The sequence below is a fragment of the Thunnus thynnus genome, chromosome 9, assembly GCF_963924715.1.
Source record: "Thunnus thynnus chromosome 9, fThuThy2.1, whole genome shotgun sequence".
Taxonomy (NCBI): Eukaryota; Metazoa; Chordata; class Actinopteri; order Scombriformes; family Scombridae; genus Thunnus; species Thunnus thynnus.
The window spans coordinates 20455340-20468041 of NC_089525.1; the positions used below are offsets into that span (position 1 = coordinate 20455340).

A 12702-nucleotide genomic window follows, 5' to 3' on the forward strand; every position below is an offset into this window, starting at 1 on the left:
TATTGGAGGGGGGGATGGGGATGAGGAGAAAGGGCTGCTGAGCTGCGTCTGTTGGCCTGGCACCAGGCAGGGACAGGGACAGTAACAACTGGTTTAACATGAATGGCGTCCAAAAAGTTTGCTTTCATTGATTAAATGTCGGCTAAGAGCGGAGCGAAATGTAAACACCCAGAATCTTCCGTGAAGATATTGATTAACTAATGTTTGGGGAGCAATAGTAACATCTTTCCCTGTAGACTGAGCCAACAGGTTAATTTCAACCACTCACGGATTACATCCACCTCTCATTGTGAAAAATTGGGTGACATATTGTCGCAATTTCCTTTTTCTCTCTTCCTTTTCTCTCTATTTCTTTTTGAAAACCAGATTTTCCTTAGGCTACTGGGTGAAGTCTAGTTCTCAAGTAAGGTTTTGATAGGATCTGTGCGTTTTACTGCACTCATCACACAGTTTAATGAAGAATGGTGACATTTAAAAAGACATGAATGGTATGTATGAAATGATCCCTAGCAGCACCTTCAAGTGGGCGTTGGGCTCAGTAAATTGAAAGTGACTTTTACACTGCAGACTGTTTTAGGCGGCTCTTCTGCACACTCAGCAATGCGACTTCCCATTTCAGCCATAGTCTGTTGTGTCCGCGTACGCTGCGCTCGGTGTTGGCTGTGTGTGTGCAGCGGTGCTATGGACTACTACACGACTTCAACTCACCTAAAAAACAACTCTAAGAGCGTCTCTAATGTAGCCCACGCCGATGAAACTACATAAAGACGGTCAAAAGAGAAGCCGCTAAACTTCTGCTTTAAGGTGAAACTTGTGAAAAGACGACAGCACCGGGATCAAGATCAGCCTGCCAGCAGCATTTTTCTAAGGATCCAATTTGGGGTGAGTGCAGTCACGACAACGCGATGCTTGAATTCGTGTGTCTGAGAAATATCGACCGAGGATCATGTTTTGTTAAATACATACTGTATGTAGAAGAATCTCATGTTGAGCAATGCAGAAAAACTGGACAGATTTTGGAAAAAAGTTCATTTTTGTTAAAAGTTTGAAACTTAATCAACCGTAGTGGAAAGTAATTAGTACCTTTGCACTTTATGTTACACTTTCAGAGGGAAATTTAGACTTTTTGCCTACGTTTTACCCCAATACATTTATTTGAGAGCTATTAGTTAATTTACATGTGAAGATTTTTCAACTACAATAATGTCCTGATGAAATATGATATAAATCACCCAAAAAGTACCCTCACCTCCACCAGCTACATTAAAATGTTGCTTACATGTTAATGCTTAAATAGTAATAATGATAATCCCATAATATAATATATTTAATATTAATATAAATTCTGAGGGCTATTTTGCAGAGTATTTTTTGATACTTTAAATATGTTTTTCTGATAGGCAAGGCAGGTTTATTTGTATAGGACATTTCAACAACAAGGCAATTCAAAGTGCTTTACATAAAACATAAAAGGCATCAAGACAATAATGTAAAAGCAACACAAGGCAATATAAAATGACATTTAAATACAATAAAAAAGTATTAAATTGGAAATAAAAATAAACTAAAATAGAATAAGAGATAAAACAGGACAGGAAAGTTAGAGTGCAGTGTAATATATTAAACAAAAACCCCAAATTTGATTTAAATAAAGGCAGAAACGTCTTCAGCCTTGATTTTAAAAATAATAATACTGAGTAAAAGTTGAACATGACAATGTGAACTCATCTTACAGCAAGGCTGCATTACAGTTGCGTGTCGAATTTAGTGGCATCTAGTGGAACTGACTTGGTGAAAATGCAATGTAATATTCTTAAGTATGTTTAAATTAGTTTATAATCCCATGAAAATAAGAATTGTTGTGTTTTCGTTACCTTAGAATGAACCCTTTGTATCTACATAGGGAGTGGGTCCTCTTCCATGGAGCCTGCCATGTTTCTACAGTAGCCCAGAATGGACAAACCAAACACTGGCTCTAGAGCAGGCCTTTTGCGTTTTTTGCGGCCACTGTAGGTTCACCTGTGTTCTCCCTCCTACATGCTTGGAGGGGGAAAAGGGGGTTTCTGATTTGTTGCAATCTGCAACCTCATCGCTAATTTCCACTAAATCTTACACACTGCACCTTTAAATGATTATTTTCATTATTAATTAATCTATAGCTTATTTTCTCAATCATTTGTCCTACAAAATGTCAGAACATTTCAATGGCTCATCATAATATCCTGGGAGCGAAAGTGACATCTACAGATGCGAATGGTTGGTATTTTTGCTTGAAAAATTACTTAAACAATTGATTGATTGATGAAATAGTTGTCAATTAATTTTCTGTTTATTAACTGTTTTGAATTACGAATTGTTTCAGCTGCAACCTGCATATCTCAGAACTTCCTCTTCCTTTGACGGTTGTGTCATCTCCTGGCATGGAAGTGCTCCCCTGAGAGGAGACATCATTATGGAAACGGTCATCAGCAGCAGATCTGGCACACACAACCAGTCAACAACGTTCACCTCAGTATTTAACTCAAGCTGTCGCTTTGATGAGGAGTTTAAATACATCCTGCTGCCTGTTTCCTACAGTCTGGTGTTTGTGGTTGGCTTCGTGCTGAATGCTATGGCTTTGTGGATGTTCCTCAAGATGCGTCCGTGGAACCCCAGCACGGTGTACATGTTCCACCTCGCCTTGTCTGACTTCCTGTACGTCCTCTCCCTGCCCACCCTCATTTATTACTACGCCAACCGCAGTCATTGGCCCTTTGGCGTGGCTGCCTGCAAAATAGTGCGCTTCCTGTTCTACGCTAACCTCTACTGCAGCATCCTCCTCCTCACCTGCATCAGTGTGCACCGTTACCTTGGCATCTGTCACCCCATCAAGGCGCTGACCCTGGTGAAGTCCCGCCACGCCCACCTGGTGTGCGGCCTGGTGTGGGCCATGGTGACCGTGTGCCTGGTGCCGAACCTCATCTTTGTCACCACCTCCAGGAGGGACAACGACACCCTCTGCCATGACACAACCAGCCAGGATGCCTTTGAGGAGTATGTGGACTACAGCTCTGTTGTCATGGTGCTACTATTTGGCATCCCTTTCCTGGTCATTGTGGTGTGTTACTGCCTCATGGCACGGGCCTTGTGCCGGAACAGACGGGGATTATCTGCCAGCAAGCAGGGCACTGCCTCACGTCGGAAGTCCATCAAGCTCATCATAGTGGTGTTAGTGGTGTTTGCTGTGAGCTTTGTTCCATTTCACATCACACGAACCCTCTACTACACCGCCCGTGTTCTGGATCTGAGATGTGAATTCCTCAACATTGTCAACTTTACTTACAAGATCACCAGGCCGCTGGCGAGCATCAACAGCTGCATTGACCCCATTCTGTATTTCCTGGCTGGAGATCACTACCGCTCCAAAATGCTCTCTGTTCTCACAGGAAAAAGACACACAACAAGCAGCCAAATACCTGAAGAGGCACAAATACAACCGAACAATGACATTGCTCTGGTCTACAAAAACACAGACTTTAAAGCCAGCAGAAAGGATGAGAGATGAATTCTTATAATCTTTTCAGGAATCTAAAGTATTAAACATGTATTTAAGAGTTCTGCTCCAGACCACGCTAATGTTTTCAGCACCAACATTTCCATCACATGGGTGATTTTCCTTTTTTGAACTGATTAGGAAAAATTGCAGTTTACTGTAAAATCTACTGAAGTATGCTTTCACTCCATGACATCTGCTTCAACAGATGTAAAGACAATGTTTTAATTCCCCTCATTTCCTTGAGGTGACAATGTTTGTAGGACAAATAAGTGTTTTTTTTACCCTTTCCTGAACGCACAGCCTCCTACCAAAAAGGGATTCTTTCACAAAATGTAATATATAATACACAGTATACACAGTATATATATATACACTGCTGTATATGTACTGAAGTAACTGTAATCAAAGCTTTTCTATTGGGAAAATGGTGCCTATGGAGAGGAAAAGTTTTAGATTATGTAAAAAGTGACTAACCACTAACAAGTGGTTACAGGTGCCATAAAATCACAGATGTTTCAGTCAGTGAATTATTGTCATCTAAGTAAGGAGAACTAAATTGGATATGGCAAACGCTGATATAAACATTCAGCTTGATATCTGACCAAAGATGACAGATCGTCTGGCTATTGTCTTTAAAATGAGACGATCATGATGCAATCCTTCCTGTTGTATCAACAATGTCATCGTGTTTCTCAGAAACCGTGGCTCCAAAAAGTGCAGCGCCTGATCTCAGCTGTTTTTGTCCTTCAATTTTCACAGCTGTCTTTCGCTCAACTATGAAGAAAAACAGAGGGGCTGATTTGGAGGAGAAGTACTTTTTCAAATCACCCACGCCTCATTAGAGGGAAAAGGGATTTTCCTTTTTTGCTTTTACCTTTGGGATTGATCATGGAATTCGAATGCCTTTTTTCTATCAGTGATCTAGGTTGAACTTGATAGTTTTACAGGATGTGAAAGCAGTGTTGGAAACTTTCACTTAATGCCACAAAGTTGTTTTAATGTTGCTGTATGAATCTATACTGGAGCAGATGTATCCATACAACACTGCGTCACTCATGATGTTAATGAGCACCATCTTTGAAGAAATTGTTACTGCTTGAGTAATGTTATGGTTAGTTATTACTACAGTAACTGTGTTACTGTATGTCACACATCATGAACTGATCATGCAGTTTCATTCTTTCATCCTTTCATGTTTCTCATGTATTTAGCAAAACTGAAACTAACTTCTGTGACCTTAAATGGTCTATTAAACAGTGTAGTTAATGTTTATGGGAAGTCAAAACATGTGAGAGTATGTGACAAAAACAGGAACAAAATATTTTCCCATTGAAATCTACCTGAAGTCATGAAGCGTGAGAAAGATGTATGATAGCTGGAGGACATGAGGTACAAAAGGAAACACCACCAAAAAGTTTGGGTCACTGATGTTTTCTTCTGACTGCAAGAAAACGATGCAGGCTCCTTTTTGAGATAAGGGCACTGAATACATAAACACTGTAACAATGATAAAACAGTTTCATGTGAACAAAAAAAAAGAACTATGCATGTGCTTACAAATGTCTGATTAATCCCGTCAATCTTGATTTTCTCCTAATGATAAATTTCCCCTGACTGTAAGTCACTGTAAGGTTACACATTACTTTCACACTGTATGATAACATCTAATGTACACTGTATCTCAGCTTGTTCCAGCACTGCATTGTAGCTACACAATGCTTTCATTTAGGGCTACAAGGATTATTTTCATTATTCATTATATCAATTAATTGAGAACATAATCGACAGATTCATTAATTAATCATTGGGTGTTATGGAATTTTCCAACTTCAGGGGTTACAAATTGAGTTACACTGTAATTCTTAAGCAGGTAGGAGGCAATCTCTCCTCTCCTTGAGACTCCAGCTGTCTGTGATGTTTTGGGGAAAGCAGAAACCTCTCTGATAGAGGGTGAATCAGCATTGCCATGGTCACCAAGGTCGGAGGAGGCTTTCCTAGATAACACAGATAGGTGGATGCGTAGATTCTATTGACACAGTCAGACATTCAAAACCAAAATGTGCTGACAGCGACCTGAGGTTCCATGCAACGTGACCTGAACTGACGCGGGTAAAATGCAGTTCCTTGTTTAGAAACTAGTGAACCAAGAGAGACTAATTTTTCATATTGAAGGCTGATCTGCTTGAGTTAAAGACTTTCAGGGGGCAGAATGGAAAGAGACAGCATCCAAGTTGCAGATGACTTTGATGTTTGATGTTTCAGTTCTCCTTCGCCAAGTACTTCAATAAACATTTTCAGCTTTAACACATCAAAGGCTCGTGTCCACTTTTCTCCACTGAGGTGCTGACCATCGCTCAAAACATCCACAACATTGGGTCTTTAACCACTTATGTTAAAATATTAAGTCTACTATCAGATAAAATAATCACACTTAAGAAGCTGGAACCGGAGAGTTTTAGATTTTTTTCTTGAATGACTCAAAACAGTTATCCATTATCAAAATAGTTGGCAATTAATTTTCTGACAATCAACTAATCGATTAATCACCTAATCATTGCAGCTCTTGCATTGATTGAAATATTCAAACCAAAGATCCTGTAATTTTATGCCCACACTTTTACATCATAAATAGATTTGATGCCTCATTAGTGTTTGGTATATTTGGATACTTTCAGCTTTTTGACAAGAAACTATAATAATGTTCTGTGTCTCTGTTTTGAACAAAGTTTGTCCACAGCATATGAGTTTGTAATAGTGTTGTGGAATTGCTGTAATAAAGATGAATTCACGAACAGCGAGTTGTCTTTTAGAGTTTAATTGACACACATACAGTATGCATTCGGGATCCTAAGTCTGGATTAGACAGAGAGACCGAGAGTGAAGTCAAACATGCACGCTTATAGTCACAGCCACACCTGCCACAGAAAGTTACAGAACAAAGACCCTTAAACTACACAAACTTGACCAATTAGATTGACATTTGGTCCTTTGTACATCACTTGTCAGTGTTTCTTCCTGGAGTGAAGAGGCACTTCATCTATCTGCTGGGAACAGGAAGTTGAAGGTCAAATCACACAGCTATGAATTGATGACATTCCTGCACTTTCTCACGCAAGGGTTATATTAGTAAACAAGTTGCACATAATCATAAAAAACATGAGTGTAAATTTCCATTACAAACAGGGATGTTGTTTGGTTGAAGAGGTCAAACATTATGCAATTACACATAACCCATGAACAAAATGACACAGCATATTCACCCAGACATAAATTTAACACGTGGCTCAGTGGATCCAGACCATCAGTGCTGTCAGTCATTCTTTAATAGTTGTTTTCCTTTTATAACATCATTACAGGATGCATCTCATAAGTCTTCACGCATTTTTTTCTTTATCAGCAGGCCTCTGAACAGTTACTTTCATCAGCATCTTCAGCTTGTACTTCATGAACCAATAATTCTTATATGAAAAACAAGTCAAGGTGACCCTGACAAAGATCTGCTAGATTGACACATAATCTTATTTTTGATTGTTAAAACGAATCTAATGAAGCTTCAGACTCTTTGCTAAAGAAGGCAGATCATCTCTGTGCACTGTTCAACAGTTCATCTAATTATGAATGGCACATGTCTCTCAGCTGCAGTGTAGCTTGTTCTCTCTTGAGATGTAAGCTTACTAGCGCCTCCCTGTGGTGTGATTTTGTCAAGACGTCTGGTGACTGTTGTAGTGACAACTCAGGAGAGCTCCAGTTGGATTTCTCAGTAAAGAAGTCAGATAACTTTGTGCTGAAGCGCCTTGTGTGTTTGTTATTTGAAAAGGGATGAGATGTAGTAAAGTCTGTCTTGATCATATCACAAGCAGCTTCTGTCTTCTTGGTAGTACCAGGTAGTGTATGTGGACCATGTCTTTGAGAGCAGACCTAATAACTGAGAATCTGACTTATTGTGACATAAATCATATGTCAATTTTATTTAAGGTTATTCTGCAGCATAACTCTGAATTTATATTGTTTATTTACAGTATTTGATCTGCTGATGTGTATTAGGATCGTACTCACAAAGGTCATAATGCATTCTGGGCAAAAATTCACCCTTTTTAGTTTACATTGTTGACTTGCTCCTTCTGCCCTTGATGTGCTGATCTCAGAAAAGTTTGCAAGCTTGCTTGTCTTGAAATTCTCCTTGAGGCATGAAAAGAGTATTTTGATTAAATAGACTTGGATTGTAATTACATCTTTTAGTGATTTTCATGTTTCATGTCACACTGAATGATGAGCCACATTCTCAAACCTGTCTCTGTTGGGCTCATAAAACACTTGAATATCCACTGAGATAAAGTAAAGGTGTACGACTATCAAGGTAAAACCACAGCTGGTTTTCTTATGTTACTGTGTTATTCTGTGTTGTAATATTGTGGAGATGCAGGTTTTCCATGGTGACAGGATATGTTGGTGATATGCTGCCTTGTATGACACATTCTTATGAACACAATAATTCAAGAGCAATATGTGATAGAAACTTCCTAATTACACTGATGTGACAGTAATGTTCCACCTTTACACTGCATGAAGATTTAAGAGGATATAATTGGGAAAATTGGAAAAATTATGTTCATGTCCAAATTCTTGTAATTCCAATAAGGTAGTTTAGAATGAATTAACTATTGCTTTTAGAGAAATACAGGTATGAAATTATGAATTGGTTTAAATAATAACTGATCTAATAGGCTATAAACAGCGACAGAGAAGCTTTCAAAACTGCACTTAAAGTCTGCTTTATTGACTAAAGTCATCAAAATGCTCTGCTGTCATTCACCCCAGAGTAGCCTAACTTAATTTTACACTTAAACAGAGATATGTGTGTGCTTTTGGTTTGAAGCTATGTTGTCCACCATTAGATTTAGGAATAATCAATGATAATTGGAGGTTGCAATGTTTGAATATGATTATTTTTTGGTAAGGTTAAATGTTTTGGAGTTACTGCGGGGCCCCACCCCTCGTCTGTAAGACAGCGCTGCGGGTTTAATCGCCCTTTTACTAAGATAGTTAATCCGTGCATGTTTATGTCCTCCATTGGTTTCATGTAGCTATATTTGATAATACTGAGGAAAACGGCAACCATTAACTGAGTGAGTGAGCTCACTTAAGTTGACAGACGTTTAGCCCACAGCTGTTCTTGAAGAAAATGACTAAATTTGCATTTAGCAGTTACACAGAAGTACGAAGGAAACGTGACGCTGAGGCCCGTTCATAAAGGTACATTATGGTGCTATTTGATCCGTCACTCAATTAGGAATTTTAATTGTCACTCTCACTGTGAATAAGCAACATATACATGATAAAAATGTTCTTGAGAAAACCATATTAACAGAAAATTGTATTTTAAAAAAAATATCCATATCAGACTTATAGAACTGCTGAAAAATCCCCGAATTACAATGAACTAATTTTTACTCAGAATACTTTAGAACAAGAATAAGTTTTATTATTTTCATTAATGTTTTTAAATAGCAAAGAAATACAATGCTTTTGCCATATGGTCTTAATATTTAATAGCTTAACTAAAGATATTGACCAGTAGTCGCAGTCATGGAGGAAAATGACTTGATAGATACAAATCTTATGAATTTAACAGTTATTTGACCACTGCTGTTTAAATGGCCTCATTGTTTGATGGTCTTATTTGGATCTCGATTCTCCAGCTTTACTTGAATTATTTGCACGTTTTTTTTCTTCTTCCTTAATCGACCATCATGCAGACCACTGAATAAAGCACTTGATGTTCTCGGGCAGTGAGGATGTCTGTGCTCAAGGACACTAAGGATTGCGAGTGCAATCAATGATCGAATTCACGACATTTAGAGGAAAGAAACACGTTTTTTTTTTATGTTATTCTCATTGAAATATAGAAAAATAACCTGGCTGGGGAGCACGTGTCAGACTGCTTTGAGAAGTCTATTCAGCTCCATGTATTCATCATTATTAAATGTGAAAGTAGCCTTGTCGTATCCCATCACTTTAAAATACTTTGTGGACGCTTTCCATCAGCTCCAAGTATTCACCCTGCAGCAAAAACGGCTTCAAGTTGATTGACTTAAAGGCTGTTGTTGACATTTGCAGTTGTGGAGTGCAGAACTGAGGCAGTCTGAAATTTAAAATGCCACCAAAAATGCAAAAAAAAAATCAAACTAATTTCAACTGATATTAATGGCCTTGAAATCTTGTTTTGGACTTTCATATAACTTGATGGATGAAATTAAATGATTATCATCCAAGGAAAGCCCATCACCAAAAAAATAAAATGTAACTGCATACAAGTATGTTTTAATTAAGAGGACATATTCCTGCTAATAAATAATAATAAAAAAAATACACTGTGTAATGACTGTGAGCTACACCCACGCCTCGGCCTAAAGTGATGCATTTGTTGAGCCTTGAACATTTTTTTCTGTGTTTTTCTCATTTGGCAAATTATAAGGCAGAGACGAGGGATTTCAAGGACGCGTGGACTTCAATTTAATCGAAGAGGCTGAGAGTGGAGTGGAAGAGTGACACACAGAGGAGAGAAGTTCATTATTCCGCTGAAAAGGAAACCAATGGCTTTCACAGTCACCATGGTAACTGGCCTTTCTTTTGCTGTCAGACCTATGATAAGGTACTTCACAGCATTAAGCACAATTATTGCAAGGTAAAAGGGGAAATATTGCTTTCCAATGCTAATAGATGTTAGATATTGATTGGCATGGCAACTCATATAGAAGTGTGCTCCGACTATTTCACCTGCCTGACTCCGTGCAACCTTTAATGAAATTTGATCTTGCATCTTTGCTTCGGCTGAACATCATAAAAAAAAACAACACTTTACTTCTGACATCAAGAAGATGAAGATGGATTCAGTAGTGAAACAGTGAGATTAAGCTCCTACTTCCCTTTTTGCAAAATTTCTCATAACATAAATACTAAACACCTGCTGTTTCCCATCATTAGCATGTCATTCTGTTGTCAAGTGACCCTGCTCGCACTCTCACACAATGGTGGGTCGGCCTTGGCAGCAGTGAGGTCAGCGCCAAGCACAAGTCCAGGCCATGGGGGGTGGTTTGGTTTGTGGCAGCCTGCTTAGTGGGTGAGAAGACTGAGGATTAACATAGTGGAAAGCATGAGAGCTGGTGTGTGTGTGTGTGTGTGTGTGTGTGGGGAGGGATAGGGTGGTGGGGGGCAAATTGTTTTAACCCCTATTACAGCAACTGCATGGCGCTTCTCTTATCTAGGCCGCTGCAGCCACTCATTAATATTCCGTACATATGGCAGTGCTTTCTGTATCATTGTCTATTAATGGGAGGGATAATCGCTCATTCAATTATCAAGCAGTCAGCAAAAGACCAACCGCGCCTGCACACCCCTGGTTCACACAGTGGCACAGCCCAAAACAGAGGTGTGCCAGTGAGAAGGTGAGAGCGATAGCAGGGATTACAACATATTAGCTACTTTAATAAGTCAGGCGTCGGGAATAATGTGAAGCAAATAGGGATCTGTTGGCGAACAAGAAACATGCCTGAACTTTGTAGCAACAAAGCAGAGGGGGGTATCTTAAACCTTTCTTCCTTATTGTTCATCTTTAAAAGTCACACATGGCTCTCTTGCACTTCAGTGTCATGTCCGTGATCTATGTGACGGTTTCGGAGAGCGTTTCGTGCTTTTAAACACTGAAGCTACTCCTTTGTGACCATGACCTGTGGTCAGAAAAGGCCGTCGATAGCTGTGTGATAGACTCTGATGGCTCCGGCTGAATAAAGCTTGACCCTGATGTCTGCAGGCCAAAGATCTGTGAAGTGATCAAATGAAGTGTTCATCCCTGTTGATCTGTGCTTTGTGGCCTCAGGACCCTGAGCTGTCTGACTCCCTGCTGCCGAGGCCACAGCCTGGATATGAGGGGGTTACTGATAATAGTACGACCTCTGGCTGTTTTGACCTGAGGAGACCTTGTTGAGTCAACACAAGCACACACACACACACACACACACGCACACACACACACACACACACACACACACACACACACACACACACATAGGCCCTGACTATGTTGGTGCCCTAGGCGAGATTTTGGAATGAAGCCCCAAAAAAGGGCAACAATAGTTCCTCCCGTCCTAGAAGTTTTAAAATTAACTCACACTAAAATGAAGTGCAACAATGGTACCTCCGGTCCAGACAAAGTCCTCCTAGTCCATGCCATTCAATGAGTGTTTGGTGGCATTGCCAGAAGTACCACATGAAGTTTGGTGGCTGTCAGGTGAAAACTGACAAGGACCTGCACACTGAATCAGAGCTCCCTTTTCTTTATTTGCGACATTTCAACCAACTACAAGTCTTCCTCGACTTGTGGAAGACCAGCTATCGATGGCCTTTTCTGACCACAGGTCATGGTCACAAAGGAGTAGCTTCATTGTTTAAAAGCATGAATTGCTCTCTAAAACTGTCACATAGATTACGGACATGACACTGAAGTGCGAGAGAGCAATGTGTGACTTTTAAAGATGAACAATAAGGAAGAATGGTTTAAGATACCTCCCTTTTCTTTATTTGCAACTTTTCAACCAACTACAGGTTTTCCTTGACCTGAGGAAGACCTGTAGATGGTCCAAACGTTGCAAATAAAGAAAAGGGAGCTCTGATTCAGTGTGCTGGTAGTCCTTGTATCTAGTTAAATTGTTTTTTTGTATCCAGCGCCTACCCCACCGATGTTGGGTGTGCACACGACTACTTTGTTTCATTGAAAAAGAAAGGAAAAACATTAAGAAAGGAGAACAAGTGCATATTTCCAAAAGTTATATAAAAGCAAGCACACCTGTTGGTAAGAAAAAACCAAATGAAAAACATGTCCCACTCATTTGGTGCCCCCTCCCTTATTCGGCGCCCTGGGCGACTGCCTATGTGGCCTATGCCACGGGCCGCCCCTGGCCACACACACACACACACACAGGGAGAAAGAGGAAGAGTTGGAAAAAGGGTGTTTAGTTACCCAGTGCACTGAGTTTCTTCAGGAGGTGGGCCAGGAGATTGGGATGCAGAACTGTGGCAAGCGGGGGTGTTTTGGGGAAGTGTAAAAAAGATAGGAGGTGAAATGTTAACAAAATCTTATAAAATCCGCAGTTTGATAAATTTTCGCATTT

The 12702-nt window shown here is 39.7% G+C and overlaps 1 protein-coding gene across 6 annotated transcripts; it reads left to right on the top strand.

Moving 5' to 3' along the window:
- On the top strand, window positions 1-3593 carry p2ry4 (pyrimidinergic receptor P2Y4). 6 transcript variants are annotated; one of them, XM_067599597.1, is made up of 4 exons: window positions 11-488; window positions 568-882; window positions 2196-2256; window positions 2363-3593. In XM_067599597.1, exons 3-4 carry the CDS (start codon window positions 2248-2250, stop codon window positions 3542-3544), a joined length of 1191 nt encoding a protein of 396 aa, XP_067455698.1. In that variant the 5' UTR covers window positions 11-488; window positions 568-882; window positions 2196-2247; the 3' UTR covers window positions 3545-3593. The 6 variants fall into 6 exon arrangements, 5 of the variants coding, with proteins under 5 accessions (XP_067455698.1, XP_067455697.1, XP_067455699.1 ...); XM_067599596.1 differs by having other exon boundaries at window positions 620-882; XM_067599598.1 differs by having other exon boundaries at window positions 11-249; window positions 367-882.
- Window positions 3594-12702: the final 9109 nt, after the last annotated feature.